Source organism: Rhamphochromis longiceps, linkage group LG1, assembly GCF_057381845.1.
Source record: "Rhamphochromis longiceps isolate RC_006_pf linkage group LG1, R_longiceps_female_GT1.1, whole genome shotgun sequence".
Taxonomy (NCBI): domain Eukaryota; kingdom Metazoa; phylum Chordata; class Actinopteri; order Cichliformes; family Cichlidae; genus Rhamphochromis; species Rhamphochromis longiceps.
In genome coordinates, this window is record NC_140557.1 from 33,821,653 (window position 1) to 33,841,379 (window position 19,727).

Sequence of the window (19,727 nt, forward strand, 5' to 3'; positions counted from 1 at the left end):
GCCACAGGAATGTTCAGGAATCAAAATTTTGTCATACACTAAACACAGTCATCCACATGGCTGTCCTAACTGTGGAGTAATACAATACTAAGCCGTACTGATACACAGTATAACCATTGGCTATTACATTTACTATGTACTGTATTTGCAAAGCAGTAGTATTTTTTTTATTTATTTTAAAATTATGTCACTTCTGCTTTTAAGTCTCGAGAATAAAAGCAGTAGACTGGACATTTAAATTACCTGTTTAGTGAAAAGGTGCTCAGCCAGCTTGTTAAGGGGATGTGAGAAAACACACATCTAGAAAGAAGTTAGTGAGGCATTTGAAGTTCTAGACATAACACTTCCATAAAACTGTAAAACTTCCCAAACTGACTAAAGGCGCATTGCTTGATGTAATTTTGTGTCACTTCCACTGGAAGATTCATTCATTTTCAGTAGGAAGCAGAACAACAATGCACTGATTGTGAAATTCAGAAAATATCTACTCAGATATTCTACTGAGTATTAATAGCCTAGAAGAGACTTAGAAAGTCTAATTGAATTGTAAGTATTACCTGTTTAATTAGCTATTAACTACTACTTTTGTAGTAGTATTCCAACAGCACCCAATGCCCACTTATGTGGTTAAGTATTTAGCCGGGACAAAATTGATTTCTTGTGTCACCATATTTAGTCAACAAGGTTTATTTTATCAGAGATATGATATGATTTGTCAGATAAATCAGTGCTTTGCAAATGCTCAACATCTGTAAAACGACTGTAAAGTTTTGTTTTAACACAGTTAACTTTTAGTGAATTCCATTAAAACCTAAAAATGTTATCTAAGTTGTAAGATTTAAGAGTAAATTTGGACTATTTTGATGATAAGGGGTCTAAAGAATTAGAAATCTTGTGGGGACAATGAAGATCCCTTTGTCATATCTTATTAAAGCTGCAGGCTCTGTCTAAGAGATGTTGCTTAAACAGACTATCTGTGATCTCTCAATGAGAAAGAGCGCTGCACTGAGAGGGAGATGAGAATTCTCTGTTTGAGGACTGCAGGACTGATTCAATTGCTGTTGCCAGCCACACATTGACCCTCATCATAGTGTCTGTTAAAGAGCCAGCATTAATGGGCACAAGAGGCAATTCATGTTATGGAGACAGAGATTAGGAGATACGCGTGTTTACAGTATTTGCTCTAATAGTCCAGGCCGGTCTCTTGGAAGGGATCCATGTATTTTAGTCTCATTAGAAATGCTGCAGCAGTTTTTCTGAGTAGTTCAGGCAGCAGTCACAAAGGTCTCAGGGGAATGTAGGTAGAAATACACAATGCACGTTTGCTTCATGCCTGATTAAAGTGTGATTTATGTCTCAGAGAATGCATACATGTAAATGCTGCATCTCCTAATTATGTTCTCTGTGGTCTTTTTTGGACTTGTGTTACAAATTATAAGCCTGTGTCATTAATATTTTTGCAAGCCTGACACAAAGGCTGACATTGCATACTGTTTACTTCCTATTTTAAAATAAATCTCTCTTGTTTTTTTGTCCTTTTTTTGGTATTCAAGGTGCAGAATCCTTTGGTTTATATTCCTGTATCATAAATGGTGAGGAGAAGGATCAGAGCCACCGAGCAGTCTATAGGTAATGACAGTTACACTACCATCCTCGCTGTAATCCCAACAGACATTGTAAAACCGTGAAAAATGACAGTATGTAGTGTGTGCTGTCACTTCTGTTGATTATGATGTTAATGAATTGTGAAAACCATAGTAAAGAAATGGGAAAAATAAGTCTTAGGGTTTGATATTGTAATAATGTTTAAAACTTGTGTGGATTGATGAAATAACACTGCGGTAATATCAAATGACACACTATGCTTATATTATCAATAAAGTGTGGCATTCATCTCCCAGTCAGTTACCGTTATAAACATTTGAGATTCTATTTTTCCTATCCAGCCTCTTATGTCTTTGGTCAAACAGACCAGATTGTGTAAGCAAAGATGATCACCTGAAGTATTAAATGCTTGGTGTTCATCTTTACTAATGAATCTTTCGTAGAAATGAGTAATTCATCCAGCAGCTTTCAGATAACTCAAATAAGTCAAACAGCATTTTTTTTTAGAATGAGCCAATCTACAGGCATTTAACAGAAAGGTGTGTTTTTTAAGTGTTTTAATGATAAACCATCATCGCAATTTTTCCATCCTGACCTACTTACTTATTTATTAAAATAAATAAGTAGATTTTACAGCACATTTAAAACCAAAGTGCTTCAATAAAACTAAAAAAGGGTTCTTAAAACTCCCTGTACTCCCTGTTCTTTTAAGAAAAGATTTTAGTCTGCAGATTGTTGACTACAGCATTTATTTGTTTGGTAAATTTCCAATTTGTGTCAAAGATGAGGTTAGTTTAGAATTATATAACTTGTAATTTAATAGTATCAAAGAGCCCGGGTCATCTTCCAAGAACTCAGTTAAAAGTAGAAGGCCAAAGAGTATGACCTCAGTTTTGCATTAATTTAACTGGAAGAAACTGGGAGATCCTACTTTTTTATTATCCAAGAATGACGTAATTGTAACTGGAAAAAGAAAACTGAGACTTTCCTATAACTGCACCAGTTGCTTTCTGGGGTTTTTTTCTGTCATATGGAAGTTTTCACCACTGGAAAAAAATGCCATCCATAACTTGACATTTTGAGTTATTTTCTCCAAATTTTTAGTTAATAAGTTGACATTTCTTTGTTACCTGAAAACAGATGGCAGTGACACAGGCACACTCAACCTTGGGTAGTGATAGTATCCATGAGCTACCAGTGTAAACATGTACAAACTGCTGCGTGCTGATAATAACAGCATGCCTTTTAGCTAATAACGCAGAGATTTCATCATTTCTGAAACCATGCTGAAAGAACTCAGCAGTTGACTCAATCAATGAACCTACAGCTTCAGCTTTGGTAGCTAATGCCTTCCACCTTTTGCTTACAGGTAACAAGGAAATGACGTACCTTCACAGAGCTTCCTGATTGACTGAGCTACCTTAAAATCTTGAGTTATTTTCTTGAAATTTTAGCTTGGACATATAGCTCAAGATGTTGAGTTATGGATGGCAAAGAAAAAATATACAAATAAATTTAGTGGCGGAAATAAGGTATGTCAAACATAAGGCCCAGGGGCCAGATTCAGCCCAGAAAAGACTTCAGTCCAACCCAATGGATGGCTTTAGAAAAAGGGTAAGGAGGGTGTAAATTTTGGATTTGTAACTGTATTTGCATAGGTTTTACAGCTTTCCACAGTAATACAGACCTCCCCCATAGCCATTCATACTACATCAAAGTAAACAAGTAACATGTAAAACATGAAAATGACAAAAATTCCTTTTTTTTTTCCTTTTTCTGATATTACTGTATTGGAGATTAAATTTGTGGTTAAATGTCTTTAGAAAGGGGAGTTTTTAGATCTGTCCCACTTAACATCAAAATGACCTGCATGTGGCCCACAGTGTAAAATGAGTTTGACAGGCCTTCTTTAAAGTGTCCTCACACTGTACATCAAATGGAAAAATACAGTGTTACTAATATATAGCTGTAAGCAAGGAACTGATTGTAGTTCATTTTTACCCTGGGTTGTGTGTAATATTGTGTAGCAACACACCTGACCAGCTAACAGACATAAGTTGCATTTAAGTCACTGATTTTATTTTTTTCTTTACACTGTTTAAAAATTTCCTTGTAACGACAAGCAGGCGTAGGAAACCCGTGTTTGACTTTTAAACCTTAAATTTCATTTTAAATTCAGAGCTACTTTGTGGAGCAGTTAGCACATAAAAATCTCACATCTTTCTCGACAGGTTTGTCCCTCGGCACGAAGATGAGTTGGAGCTAGAGGTGGATGACCCGCTGTTGGTGGAGGTCCAGGCAGAGGATTACTGGTATGAGGGCTACAATATGCGAACTGGTGCTCGTGGGGTCTTCCCGGCCTACTACGCTGTAGAGGTGACCAAGGACACGGAGAACTACAAAGGTACCAATAGTGCTGGGATTTGTAGGAGTGGGCCACGAATATGTTAGTAAAGAGAGAGATGGCTGCTTTAGGCTTAAAAAAAAAAAAAAAAAAAAAAAGGGGGGGGGGGGGCTGTTTACATGCCATGAACATCAGAAATGTCATCAGTGATCAGATTTTCTAGATTCAGTACCTCTGGCATAGTTGTGTTTGTGGATGTGAAGCCTATCAGGGTTCTTGCATGGAGTGTGCTCTGATATGTGGGGTTAATGTGCACTCCAGGGAGTGTTTTACTCTACTTTTGAAATCCCAAGGTGGTGTATGCAGCAAGCAACAGGGGATAAAGTATGAAATGATGTGAAGTGCAATGCTATAACAGATTATTAGTCAGTGGTACTGATCGACAGCTCAAAAATGTATTCTTTTCCCTTAAAGGAGCTAGTGACTGAATTGTAGCTGGAATATAGTGCTGTATGAAGTATTACATTTTACACATCTTGCTTCTTGTGTTTATTGTCATTGTTGTTTTTTTTCTGCTTTTCTCTGTGCAGTAAAGAGCAATGAATGGATTGACAGATACCGCCTAAAGTTTCTGGGGTCAGTTCAAGTACCCTATCACAAAGGAAACGATGTTTTGTGTGCAGCTATGCAGAAGGTAAGCTCATGTTTTTCACGCATGTGTAAGTTATAGGAGACGAGACATGTGGGGGGAAAGAGGAGCAAGAGACGCGGAAGGGAAAGAGAGAGAGGGACAGAGACCAAATACAGACATGACTGGGAGACATACACAGAGAACATGTCTCTGTCATAGGAGACACAGGGATGAGAGAGACAAGAAAACAAGAGATGAGAGATACAAATAAACTCAGAGGCATAAAAGAACTAAACTCAACACCATAGGGGTTTAAGTTGCATTTGTGTGCCTTTGTGTTGTTTTGCTTTGATAGCTCAAAAAGTTGTGATGTTAACAATCCATTAAAGCCTTTACAACTTAGTAACTATTATTCTTGGAGTTGTTTTTAATCTTGTCACATTTGACCTCTGACCTCTCCTTTAAGTTCAACAGAAGACTATGTCTCTTACTTATTGACGACATATACGCATATAGGGAATGATATATAGGGATCATAAGTTTTGCATAACGTTACTCTGACCTCTTTTTTTTAAGGTCAAACCTTTGAAAAACGTCTTTTACCTTTGTTTTAAACTCTAGTGCCTTTTGTTTCAGTTGACCTCACTGCCTATATTTTACTTTCAAGTTAACCCCAAATTGAATTTTTTTAATTGCACTTTAAAGTTAATACATTCAAAATACAATATTATCCCCTTAAAAGTAAATACTGCCCAGAGCTAGAGCTGCCTTGGCAGAGGTTTGCAATTTGTTTGTTTGCATATTCACAGGTAAAGGAAACTTTTGAAGAGCTTTATTCTAGTAACATTTTCAAAAACAATCTAACACGTGTCTTACAGATTGCTACTAACCGAAGGATGACAGTCAAGTATAACCCACCTTCCTCATGCATCCTGGAGATCAGTGTGAAGGGCATCAAGCTTTCAGTTCAAGAGGATTATTATGCTTGTGACAGAGTAAGACGTTTACTGAGCCTGTGTATGTCTACTGTGAAATAATTACATGCAACTTCACAGACTAATCAAATAAAAGCTCATCAGCAATCTTTTGGAAAGGTGAAAAGGTTAAGGATCTCACTTTTTCAGTGATGCATGGTTTGGTTCATGTGTTTTTAACTGATAAAGATTTTCTTTCAAATTAAAATATTTTGTTTCTGAAGAAGAAAAGGCTCCTAGTTGTTAGCAGTACTCAAACCAGCCTGTGTGGCAGAAATAACTGGGATGCTCAGTTTTACCTCAGCATGTTGTCTAAACCATGTCTACATCTAAATGCATTGGGTTACTACACTGCGATTTGCTATTTAGATTTTTGCATTTTTTTGTAGTTGAACAGGTTTACCTAATAAAGAGGTTGGCGAGTGTATATTTGAAGAGTAAGGCAGAGAAAGAGAGCGAGAAGCTATAATCTATCAGCACAGTGTTGAAGGAACACATGAGACACATCGCCACCATGTGGCTGCCGACTGATACTGCAGACAAACGTGTTAGTGTCAGGCCAGAGTAATTACTTCAGCGAAAAGAAACTAAGAATTCTGTGGGAATTCTATGTATGTATATGGGATCATTATCAATTTAAAGTTCATCTGTTTAAACAATTGAGAAATTAATGTTTTACTTTTATCAAGATCTGATGTTCAGATAATACAATGTGATGCACAATCTTGATATATTTTAATATTGCAGTCGCCAACTAGTCTAAATTAAAAGCTTTAATTATTTTATCAGCAAGCAAAAAAAAGAAAAATCAATAAAAGTAAAATATATGAAACAGGGTTTGAAATGTTTGCTTCTTGGTGTTAATCTTAGACGTTTATGGATCCTCTGTTGACAGAGTAACGAGTGCAGTCACTTCTTCCAGTTAAAGAACGTCTCCTTTTGTGGCTATCACCCAAAAAACAGCAAGTAAGTAAAAACTGAAGCAGAGAGAGCAGTTATGCTGCTCTCTCTGTCGAGACTAAAATTGCCACAAGGTCTCACTATTAGATAAATATTCAAGAATATTGGACCTCTTCCTGCTCTCTGATAAAACAAAGCAGGAGTTAATCATTATTAGGTGTCAAAGTAATATACTGAATGTCTTTTTTAAAACTTCTCTGCAGGTATTTTGGTTTCATTACGAAGCACCCAGCAGACCAGAGATTTGCCTGCCACGTATTTGTGTCTGAAAATTCTACCAAACCTCTTGCAGAGTCAGTAGGGTGAGTTGTGTTTTTTTAGGTTTCCTTTGGGCATCAGTTGGTGGTTTTAGTGAGATACGGTTTAACAAGTTGCATATATAAATACATCCCGCCAGCAGAGAATCTTTACAGCACTGAAACTTGCTGTAAATAATACTTGTATAAGTTACTATGGTGTTTAAGCCAGGTACACTAACCCATTAATCTTGATTCAAACTAGGCCCTTCAGATCCTTAGTGTGTCCACGAAAGTGCACTGTACTGCAGGTTAAGAAAACAGGCAAGTCAACGTAACCCCCATCAGTCTCACAATACGGGTGCAGTATTTACTAGAAACATTTTACCTTTTAAGAAATTTGACCTGACAGGATCAGCCAGTTTTTCTCTTCTCAGCAAATCTTCTGTTATTCTGAAAGTGATAAGTGATCTTAAACAATCACTAAAACAAAATGGAACCAAATAAATACACTGCAGAAATCAATTTAAACTTAATTGAGCTCATTCAAAGGAATAAAAAATAGAAAACTGTCACAGGTTGCCGGGGCAAGCCGTGTGTGAATTATTTAGGACCCAAGATGCGGCAGCTCTGGTGCAAGTGAGTTTATTTAGCCAATGTAGATACAAACAGAGATGGCAAGGGTGAGCTTAAAACTAAGAACACCTAAACAACAAAAAACAAACCTGAAATCTTGAGACATGAAAGCAAGATGCAGGGAGACGTAGAGAACATAGGGAAAACCACACAGGATGACGGCAGGAGAAACACAGACAAACCAGCAACTACTATGACAGAAGACACGACTTAAATACACTCAGAGAAACACAGGGAGATTACACACAGGTGGGGGACACAGCTTGGAGTGATTAACGTGACGAGACAAGGGAGTCAAACTGAAAGCACTCACATAAGACGCAGACCTTCACTATAAAACAGGAACTTACACATGCAAGGACACAGACAAAGAAACGCGGACTTGACACACGAATACACGGGCAGAAAAGAATAAACACTAAACTGAGGAGGAACAGCACCAAAATCACAATAATAGAAAACAAAACGCTGGGTCAAAAGACCCAGGATCATGACAAAAACAAAACCTTAAGGCTTTTCTCAGGCATGTCTGGCACTTTGTAATGTTCTGCACCTGTTGGCTCTCGATTAGAAATGTTTATGTTGTGATTAAGTTTATGTGACGTGATGTGTTTTTCTTTTCAGGAAAGCCTTCCAGCTGTACTATAAAGAGTTTGTGGAGTTCTCATGCCCTACAGAGGACATCTACCTGGAATAGCCTTGCCTTTAACCACAACCCTGTAAAGTACGCTGTATCATAACATAATGTTGCATGAAGGACAGATATACATTAATTGGTAAAACAAAAACAAAAAAAGAGAAAAATTAAATATTAACACATCTGACAAACGAACAGGTATAGAAGGCCCAAGTTTCAGACCTGTGGTGAAAACCTTGTGCAGCAACCAGAGATGAAAATGAGCCAAAGGAGGGGTTTCCTGGCAAATGAAAATATGCAAAATGGCATCAGTGATGAGGCAAAAATGGAAAGCACAAATATTTTAACTCATCAGTTTCTGCAATGCTTGTTAGCCTGTAGCATCATGTCAGCAGAGGCAAAGCTGAAAGCCCAGGAGTCAGTCTGGACCACTTTGTACGCTGGAAAAAAGAAAGAAAAAGCAGAATTTTTGACTTGGAAGTGAACAAACAAGTGATGTTGGTTCATTTTGTCTTGAAATACTGTAACCAGGGTGTGAGCACGAGAGAGGTGTTTATTTACTAAAGACGTAACAACCTCACAATGAAAAAGGAGTACTAAACTAAATAAAACCCATGTAGGAACAGTTAATTTTATCCTTTTATCACACCTAATATGAAGGCGTATCCACATTTATTTTAAAAAAAAAACAAAGAGAGAGAGAGAAATCTCAATGAAAATCAGATGCAGTGATGTGCTCTGCATTTTGGGGGTTCTTGCCACATTTTTACTGCTTTTTGTTAAACCCAGACACAGATCTGTACTGCATATTCAAGGTACAGTAAGCACAGTGTGAATACACAAGAGTAGAATAGGTTTGCTTTTCCATTAAGCAGTTGGAGCTAACTAGTAAAGGAACAGCTGAGTATCTAAAGTTAATTTCAAATAGTTTTAGTTGAATAAAATTAAAAGATGGTTTCAGCTTCTCACTTTTCAGTCAGACAGGCAGAAGGTAAACTTTGCCGATTGATTTATATACTTTACATGCTAATGCTTAATTAAAGTAGACTTTAAACTACTTTTCTCTTGCATGTGTGCGGCTCAGTATTTGGAGATTCACACTGGTGGAGTTTTACTGGTGGATTTTTTCACTCTCGCCACTTGTGTAAGTTTGCTCCTGGTGGAAAACTACCAAAACAAAAGATTGACGGACAAACCATGGATTGATGATTTCACTTCCTGATGGAGGCTAGTGTGACCAAATGCACTGGAGTTTTAGGTTAAAGCCTAAAATGAGGGTACAAACATGTAATGTAAGTTAAATACTAAAATCTCATATTCCCCCTTTCCACCAAGGTGAGCCAGGTGCTGGCTCAAGTCTTTTGTGCTAGTGGTAGTGTGCAATTGGGCTTTCCAAATGTTGGTCAGCTTTTTCACGAGCCTTTGTAGTTTTAACTTTACAACACATGTATAAGACTATGAACACATCAAATGATTAACACTTTGCTCTTTGAAATGTTACTTTGGAGTAAACATTGAAGTTCTTTTCATGACTGAATGGTTTCTGTTATTTTGTGGCATTAGAAGTTAATGAGAAATAACCCCCCCCTCTCTCTCTCTCTCTCTCTCTCTCCATATATATATATATATATATATATATATATATATATATATATATATATATATATATATATATGAAAGAGAGAGAGACTTATGTGTCAAAAACCATCGTTAAGTTTACAGGGGACATTGACAAATGTCATCTCTAGGGGAGAAAGCATTACAGGTCTCAGCTTTTTGCTGAAGTTCTGTTGAGAAATGAAGTGAAAAGAGACAATTTGTCTCTCTCACTAACTACTGCTGGAAAACTACAGAGGTGTATTTGTATAACTGCTGCTGCTTGATTTTTTTAATTTAATATTGCCAGTCTGCTTAAATTATCATCCATACTGACACTTGGGTTTTTCTTCTAGATGATGTACTAGTTGTATTTTTTTACTAATGGCCCCAGCCCCTTTTGTACTTTTTTTCATAGTTGAAAAACAGCAAAGTGTTGATGCTACATTGAATAGTTCTTTGTGACAAAGGCAGAATAAAGAACTCCTTAAATGTACTGAGCATTGTCCATGCAGAGAATGTTTAGAGGTACACAAGTGTGTACTTTAAGCAAACATCTATTGGTGCTATCGTGCACAGCTCTGTCCATATGTTCAGTAAAGCCTTAGTAATTCCTTGTCTAATGTCAGACATGCAATGCTTCTTTACTGTGTGCTCTAATTAGGTGTGAAATTAGTGATAAAGATGTTTAACAGAGAAAAAACCCCATCTGAGTTCGGCTGTTTACTCCTTCATACGACATTTTTCTGCAACTAGAATATGACACATTCTCAGACTTGTAGAGACAAGAAAATGATACTTGGTGCAGTAGGTACAGGTGCTAACGAGGGAGCAAAAACAAAACTGGTGTCTTCAGATCTTCACTAGTAGTGCCTCTTTTTCATGAGATCATTGTTACTTTTTTGAGTCAACATTATTAAAATCTTTTAAGGGTTTTCCATTGAGTGTGTGTTGACTTTAAGGTGATGAATGCAAATTGAGTTGTTTTGCTGTGATTTGCTCTTCATTCCACTGCACTACACATTATTTGCTGTACATGTGCTGGTAATAGTCAGTTTTTCCTCTATTCATCCTCGTTCTACCGTTTGTTGCCATCAGAGAGACCAGTAGAGAAGCTCCTCCAGCTCCTCTAAGGTTACACTTTCAGCAAACCTTCATTTCTGCAGGCCATCCTCAAACAGCAAACTCAAAACAGCTCCTTTCAGTGCAAAGTTGCAGCTCTATCGTTTGCGCCACTGTCCCGGTGAAGATTGAGGTGTGAGACAAATAACTGGGCTCCTAACTCTGTGCCTGGCAGAGCCAGGATGGCCTTTAGTGTAAACACACTGCTAACACCCATATCAGTGATCATCTTATTTCTGCTCATTGCCATAGATGATTGTAGAAACATGGATTGAACTGTAGGTTAACAATTTTGTGACACTCAGCTCACTGTTCACAGCAACAGTGTTTGTAGTTTCTGTTTCAAAATTCCTTTCAGATCATACAGAGTGAATATTTTATCCAAAAGATTTCAAATACACCTTCTCATTATGTCTCTGGTATCCCCAGGAGTCTACATAATACTTGGGAAATTATGAATTTTATTATTAGAGAAGGAGCTGTGTTTAATAGCTCATGCCAGAGATTTCACAAGTTGGGCTTGATTGAGAACTTAGTCACAATGAAAAGAAACAAAAACTTGACCCAAGTGTTATGGAAGTCTATTAATGTCCTGTTTGTGAACATGTGAAACCAGTGAAAACGCATACAGTGGATAATCACTGAGACTTGATGTTGTAAAATGTGCCATAATGGTTAATAAGCAATAATGATTTTTGAGCTGTTATACCAATTATTCGGAGGAAGTGCTTGTTGCAGAGCTTTATAGACGTTTTAGTAACCCAGATTGTTCATGGTAATCTGAATTATTGAAATGAACATTAAGTTACACCATTTTTTGTGATAATGAGATTTTTTTTATTTATCAGCACACGTACAGCACAGTTGTTTTGCAGTTAAAAACAAAGTATTCTTTCTACATCATTTGTCACTAACACCGGTTTGTAACTAAATATTTTATGTGGTCAATATTTATCAGACAATTAAATAAATGTAAAAGCAAGATTCACTAATGAAGAATATTGAAAATGTTCTATTCAGCAGTTGTCTCACCAGTTGTCAGTTTTTCATTGTCAAAAACAGAAAAAAAATCATTTTGAAGAAAACAAGTTGTCTGCTGTTGTTGAAAGCCATTGTGTTTGTATCAGGAGAGATCAACACTCACTTTTCTATGAATTCCCCTCTTAAGAGCCGATCAGACTGACAGGAGAACGTGGACTGCAGCAGGGGCTATACAAAGAGTGTACAGACATGGGTGTATAAATCAAGAATTTAATTTCTGTAATTATAAATATGACATTGTATTGATTCAACATGTAGTTTGTGAAATTTCTCTTTATTTTGGACTTTTCTCTTTCAGCTGTGAATTATTCTGGATTTAAAAGTTTTACTGCAGATCTCATGGTGTGCTGTCATTAATGTGCTGGGATCAGTTATACAAACATATATTGCTGCCATGCTCCTGCTGCCTGATTCAAACTCCAGTGACAGTGCTGCATCTCTACATAAAAGAAAGATAAGAAAGGTTAATGAAACTTGCAAGAGAATTTGTGCTTTTATACTGCTTTTTTATTACATCTTAATGGGTATTTATGTATAAATTAACAGTAGGCCTACTGTAATGTACTGCTATGCACCTACATACCAGTGATGCCTGCACAGCACAGCTTGAAACTTGGATACAACTTTGTGCTCAGTGAAGCGCTGGCCTCACTGGGAGTAGAGGCCCCATGACACCATCTGTCATCTGAGTAGGAGCATGCCCCAACGTAGTCAGGCATGCATACAAGAATGTAGGGGCCATACAAACTACTGAGTGAAATTTTGAATTATTGCAATGAAATTTGCAGTTGCTGTACTTTAGCATTTAGTACTTACCATGTTTTACTTCACAGTAGAGGAGAAGTCCAGTGATATCTGATCAGGTCACAGTCTAGTTGAAAATGGTGGTTTGTAAGGAATGATTTGGCTCTCTCTGAGGTTTGTCTTCAATCCAAACAATTGGGTAAAATTTTGACCCAATATTTGATCAAAGTCACCCAACCTATAAACAGACAAAATTATTCAAGCCTGGGAGTTAATTAAAGAACCCAGCACATCGCCAACCCAACTCCTGAGTCACAACTTTTGAACCAATTTTTGGTCAAACTAACCCAACTTCTGAACCTATAAGTGTCAGAGTGAATTATTAAATGTTGTCATTTTTATGCTTACCATCTCTACATTGTTTTAACTCTGTGATGAAAGGAATTCTTTTGTCCCCCTCCCCAGATTCTTGAGGTTCTGGGTGGGGGCTGTAGTGTTATCACAAGCACATCCTTGTGACTGTTTGTTTGATGTTTGGTAAGCTTCCTGCCCTTTTTGTGGCTTCACTGTGTTATCTAGGGTGAACCATAAATTGGGTGTGGTGGACACTACCCTCTTTATGCCTTGGATGTTGCTTCCTGCTTTTATGACCCTTTTGGTCAGCAGGAGAACACACATACATTCTCACATAACACACACATCCTTACCTATTCAATTCAATTCTATTTTATTTATATAGCGCCAAATCACAACAAAAGTCACCTCAAGGCGCTTCATAGATACAGAGAAAAACCCAACAATCATATGACCCCCTATGAGCAAGCACTTTGGCGACAGTGGGAAGGAAAAACTCCCTTTAACAGGAAGAAACCTCCGGCAGAACCAGGCTCAGGGAGGGGCGGCCATCTGCTGCGACCGGTTGGGGTGAGAGAAGGAAGACAGGATAAAAGACATGCTGTGGAAGAGAGACAGAGGTTAATAACAGATATGATTCAATGCAGAGAGGTCTGTTAATACATAGTGAGTGAGAAAGGTTACTGGAAAGGAAAAACTCAATGCATCATGGGAATCCCCCGGCAGCCTACGTCTATTGCAGCATAACTAAGGGAGGATTCAGGGTCACCTGCTCCAGCCCTAATTATATGCTTTAGCAAAAAGGAAAGTTTTAAGCCTAATCTTGAAAGTAGAGATAGTGTCTGTCTCCCGAATCCAAACTGGAAGCTGGTTCCACAGAAGATGGGCCTGAAAACTGAAGGCTCTCCCTCCCATTCTACTTTTAAATACTCTAGGAACGACAAGTAGGCCTGCAGAGCGAGAGCGAAGTGCTCTAATAGGGTGATATGGTACTACAAGGTCATTAAGATAAGATGGGGCCTGATTATTTAAGACCTTGTATGTGAGGAGCAGGATTTTGAATTCAATTCTGGATTTAACAGGAAGCCAATGAAGGGAAGCCAAAACAGGAGAAATATGCTCTCTCTCTCTAGTCCCTGTCAGTACTCTTGCTGCAGCATTTTGGATTAGCTGAAGGCTGAGTTTTTTGGACATCCTGATAATAATGAATTACAGTCGTCCAGCCTGGAAGTAATAAATGCATGAACTAGTTTTTCAACGTCACTCTGAGACAGGATATTTCTAATTTTAGAGATGTTGCGCAAATGGAAGAAAGCAGTCTTACATATTTGTTTAATATGTGTGTTGAAGGACATGTCCTGGTGAAAAATGACTCCAAGGTTCCTCACAGCGTTACTGGAGGCCAAGGTAATGCCATCCAGAGTAAGAATCTGCTTAGATACCATATTTCTAAGATTTTCAGGGCCGAGTACAATAACCTCAGTTTTATCTGAATTAAGAAGCAGAAAGTTAGCGGCCATCCAGGTCTTTATGTCTTTAAGACATTCCTGCAGTTTAACTAATTGGGGTGTGTTATCTGGCTTCATGGACAGATAGAGCTGGGTGTCATCAGCATAGCAGTGAAAATGTATGCTATGTCTTCTAATGATGCTGCCTAAGGGAAGCATGTATAATGTAAACAGAATTGGTCCTAGCACTGAACCCTGTGGAACTCCATAATTAACCTCAGTGTTTGAAGAGGACTCTCCATTTACATGCACAAATTGGAGTCTATTAGATAGATATGATACAAACCACTGCAGTGCAGTACCTGTAATACCTACAGCATGTTCTAATCGCTCTAATAGGATATTATGGTCAACAGTATCGAACGCTGCACTGAGGTCTAGCAGGACAAGCACAGAGATGAGTCCACTGTCAGAGGCCATAAGAAGATCATTTGTAACCTTCACTAAAGCTGTTTCTGTGCTGTGATGAGCTCTGAAACCTGACTGAAACTCTTCAAATAAACCATTCCTCTGCAGATGATCTGTTTGCTGTTTGACAACTACTCTTTCAAGGATTTTTGATATGAAAGGAAGGTTGGAGATTGGCCTATAATTAGCTAAGACTGCTGGGTCTAGAGATGGCTTTTTGAGTAAAGGTTTAACTACAGCCAGCTTGAAGGCCTGTGGCACATAGCCAATTATTAGAGATAGGTTGATCATATTTAGGATTGAAGAATTAATTAATGGCAGGACTTCTTTGAGCAGTTTTGTAGGAATGGGGTCTAAAAGACACGTTGATGGTTTGGAGGAAGTAATTATTGAAGTTAACTCAGAAAGATCAATTGGAGAAAAAGAGTCTAACTTAACATCGATGGTACTAAGAGTAGCTGTAGATAATATTACATCTGTGGGATGATTACTGGTAATTTTTTCTCTAATGATAAAAATTTTATTTGTGAAGAAGTTCATGAAGTCATTACTAGTTAACGTTAAAGGGATGGTTGGCTCAAAAGAGCTCTGACTTTTTGTCAGCCTGGCTACAGTGCTGAAGAGAACACACACACCTACACACACACACACACACACACACATACAGTGCCTTGTCTTTGTAACCAAGGGGGGTTACGAGGGGAGGTGCATGTAAACTATTGTTTATTGTGTGAACGTTTTCAATAAAAGGCAGCGAGAGGAGGCCATCGTCGGGGTCATTCGTAATGAGATTCGAAGTGCATTTCTGAGTGTCAAGAGATGTATTCTAAGACACTTCAGCTGAGAATCAGAGAGGAGAAACACACAGTTTTTACTTGCAGCAAATGCAGCCACAGAGCGCTCGCACGAGAGTGAGAGCTCAGGGACTCGTGCTCTGCCATTGCCCTAGTCTTTATTTATACATCAGTAGGTGCGTTTGTTCCTTACATTGGAATGTGGATGTGTATACGTTGGAATGTGGATGTTTATACGTGTGTGTGTGTGTGTGTGTGTGTGTGTGTGTGGGGGGGGGGGGGGGGGGGGGTCAGAGTGTGACCCCATAAGGACTTCAGTTCATCTAAACAAAAGGCACTTAGACTAAAACTGACATAGTTACATTTATCCTACTGTAAGGCAGTGACTGGAATAAGTCACAAGGTGTCGCTGTTGAGCTGCATATGTATGGTAGAGCTAAGCAATTTTGACTATTTGTCCTCTGCAGGACACCGTAGTTCAGATTTCTCATTCGCGCGGGCGCCATCTTGGTTCAGTGTTTACTGTGATTTGCAAAGGGCCAGCAGCAGAGTTGGAGTGGTGTTTGCCCCAGCATCTGAATAAACGGCACGGTCCGAGCCACAAATTGAACGCCTGTGTCCGACTGGTCTCTCTACTGTGCACCCCAATCCAACACAAACTTACACAACGCAGAGTCCGGGGTGTAGGGAGGCCCCTGCACTGGTTGGGTTACACTACCATAAAACAAAGAGAAGGTACGACCTCACCAGAGCTACTCGGTGTTGCATCACTGCAATCCGTAATGCATCGCTTTCCTCATTCTGCTGTTCGTTGATCTTGCACGAAGCCTTCAAGAAGAGTACAAAACAATAGTCCAGAGTTTCAATCCTCAGCATGTTTTTCCAGTTCCCACCCAGGGGAACAATGAATGGAGTACTTACTGTCCGGTAGTCCATAATTTGAATTCCTTGGGTACGTCGCTTCCCCATATCGGGTCATGTGGTTGAAGTTTAGGGAACGTTGATCTTCTTTTCCGGAGTGCTGTAGAAGTGGTGTTTACTGCGGTCATCCTGAAAGTGTGGTCTGACAGGAATATAGGAGCACATGTTCCTGTCCAGCCTGGGGGCAGTATGAAATATGCCCGTTGTCCACATAGCCAGGCCATTCCTTGCACCCAGTACATGCCGTTAGAAGGTCCACTCATATTCACAGGGGCGCCCTCTCCATGGCCTGCAGTTTGGACACAGTTTGTGGTGTTTCCAAGGGGTCTGTTACCTTTCTCTTGTTGATAACACATGGAGTGGTTCTTCCCTGGGAGTTGGTCCAGGAACACTGGGAAGTGGATGGATGTATAATGTGTTTGTCACATTGAAATCGATCCAGAAGAGTTGATCACATGTTCCATTACTAAGTCCAACAGCATGTGAGATTGTATTGTTGGTGGTGATTTGGCTGTGTTGGAATCCAATGCCAGCAAAGCTAGCTGCACACTTTGCTTGAGTGTTGTTCATATATTCACCATATAGTGTGGGGTGTGTCGACGCGCTGGGCATATGAGAACAGACATAACAGTGTATTTGCAGATTCTGCCTTTGTCCTGTTGTGGATAAAACGGTACCAGGCATTGTTCATCCACGGGTGGATGTGGTCTTGTGTCATGTCTCTTAGATGAGAGTTGTCGTGTGTCCATCTTTTCTGTCTGCCTCGAGGTTCAACGGTTTCCGGCATCAGCTGGGGTCCTGTAAGGGTGAGCGTCATAGTCAAGGTAACCAGGAGGGTCCACCTTCCCATGGCTGTGTACAGGTCCGTCACACCCTCAGAGTTGGCCAATGGCTGGAGGTTGAAGTGCAAGCAATGCTCAATCAGCACTTACCCCTCACCACTGAAGCAACCAAGTGAGGGTGAAACTTTCCCTTACTAGTTGACTTCTGTGGAGGAAGTGGAATCCTCTGGGACCTCGACCTTTTTGCAGTGGCTCTGATGTATCCAGGAGGGTCTCTCCACTATTTTGCAGGCAGTTGGAGTGGTCAGAAGCACTTGGTATGGACCCTCCCACCGTGGCGAGCTCCAATTTTTCCTTTGGAGTACTCGGACAAGGATCCAATCACCTGGCTTCAACCTGCAAGAAATAGGTGAAAAAGAGTCTTGTGGCAGTTTATTGTTTAGAACAACTTCTCTGTTTATCAACAATCAAGTCATCCATCCGCCAGAGTGGTTTCACAGATTGATTTATCTAGTGGCTCGCTAGTAACTGGTAGTGGAAAAGGTCGCCCATGTATAATTTCAAATGGGGACAGTTTGTTACTTCCTTGTGCTATTCTCATCCACATTTTGACTAGGCCTACACATTCTGACCATGGTCTGCTAGTTTCTTCCATCGTTTTCCTGAGCCTTTGCTTTATAGTGCCATTTGTTCTCTCCACTAATCCTGCACTCTGTGGATGGTAGGCACAATGGTGTTTCAAACTGAAACCTAGTGCTTCAGATACTTTGCTGATCACGTCATTTACAAAATGGGTTCCATTATCTGATCTTATCAGAGTAGGAATTCCATATGTTGGAATGAAATGGTTGCATAGACACTTTGCAACTGAGATTGCGTCTGCTTTTTTCACTGGGTAGATTTCTGGCCATTTTGAGAAAACATCTATAATTACTAGAGCGTATTTTGAGCTCTGACACTCATTCAATTCAATGAAGTCCATGTGAATTGTATGAAATGGGTGAGGTGGTGTAGGAAAATGTCCTCCTTTTGGTCTTAAGTTACCTTGGGTATTGTGTTTTTGGCAGGTCATACATGTTCTCACATATTCTTTTGCTGAAGTTTCAAAATTTATAGTGTAGAATTGTTGGTTTATTATAAAGATCATCCCTCCTAATAAGACATGGCTTAAACCATGGCTCACTAGAGCGGCTGTTTTGTGTAATGATTTGGGAAGAATGGGTTTTCCTGCTATTTTCATTATGTCATCAGTGTCTAGTACTGCTCCGTGTTTTAGCCATTGCTTTTGTCCTTTTGATGGTGCTCCTTTTTGTTCGTCCTGCATTACAGACAGTGGAATGGTGTGATTTTCACGAGTTGTTAATAAGACTGTGGTTGCTATGGCTGCTGTCATCCTTCTGATGTGCTGCACGTTTGCAAATTGCTAAATGTCGCGGCAGTTGTACTGTTTGTAACAGTTGCTTCAGCAAATCTGCATGCTGAACTGGGTTTCCAGAGGAGGTAACCATTCCTCTGTTATCCCATATTTTTGCAAAGTGGTGAACTGCCGCAAATACATACTGGCTGTCTGTGTGGATGTTAATGTCCTGTCCTTCATGTATTTCACATGCTCTGATTACTGCAGTCAGTTCTGCACTCTGAGCTGAATGTGTGGCAGGGCTCTTGCTTCCACTATAGTGTCTGTTGTGGTTACTGCATATCCTACACAGTTACGCCCCAGTGCATTTTTTGATGCTGAACCGTCAACAAAGATGTCAGTGAAACCTTCTTGTGGTGTACTGTAAATGTCAGCACGTGGCTTAGTTTTCCTTTTCTAATTTTTCAACGCAGCAATGTGCTTTTCGCTCTATGGGCGTTGAAAGAAATCTCGGTCCCCGGTTTCTCCGTGGATCGGGTTTCCTCCGAGGCGTGGGCACCTATAAGCAGAGTTTTGTCTTTACCCCATAAGATTCAAAATTATTCAAAGTAACACTCAGGTATGCCGTTCAGCAGGTTAGTTACAGCGCCGGGAGTAGCTTGGGAGAACAAGGAAACACAGACTGCTTCAGGTTGCTTTCCCAAAATCAACTCAAAGGTTTATTCATCAGACAACAGTTTATATAGAGGAAAAAGGTTCGTGTGTCAGCAGATTCTCAGTTCAAACCGGTACAGACCAAATAAGGAAGCGTCTTCCTGCCCTCTGAGCAAAGAAGTATCCTTTGTATAGTTTATCAGTTCAGCTACAATTTATGATTATCCCAGCAAAATACACTCCTAGACATAGAATACAGAGTTCTTTCATTAGTGAATTCTGAAACAAACCACCTGGCCTTTAACAAGCTCTTTTCTAGGAGATAAAGAAGGGAAGATGGGAGTAAGGAAGTGATCTCTGTGGTGTTTTCGACCTTGAGGTACCATCCTGTGATTCTTACACATTAATTCTTGGGTCACAGAG

General features: G+C 39.3%; 1 protein-coding gene across 1 annotated transcript in view; it reads left to right on the forward strand.

Annotated features, from left to right (window-relative positions):
• mapk8ip1b (mitogen-activated protein kinase 8 interacting protein 1b) overlaps window positions 1–9,613 on the forward strand; it is a 45,624-nt gene extending 36,011 nt beyond the window's left edge. The window contains exons 6-12 of the mRNA XM_085412251.1: window positions 1,554–1,629; window positions 3,837–4,009; window positions 4,540–4,643; window positions 5,459–5,575; window positions 6,450–6,520; window positions 6,718–6,816; window positions 8,011–9,613. Of these exons, the coding sequence (XP_085268377.1) occupies window positions 1,554–1,629; window positions 3,837–4,009; window positions 4,540–4,643; window positions 5,459–5,575; window positions 6,450–6,520; window positions 6,718–6,816; window positions 8,011–8,083 (713 nt within the window). The 3' untranslated portion in view covers window positions 8,084–9,613. The remainder of the gene's footprint in view (window positions 1–1,553; window positions 1,630–3,836; window positions 4,010–4,539; window positions 4,644–5,458; window positions 5,576–6,449; window positions 6,521–6,717; window positions 6,817–8,010) is intronic.
• Window positions 9,614–19,727: the final 10,114 nt, after the last annotated feature.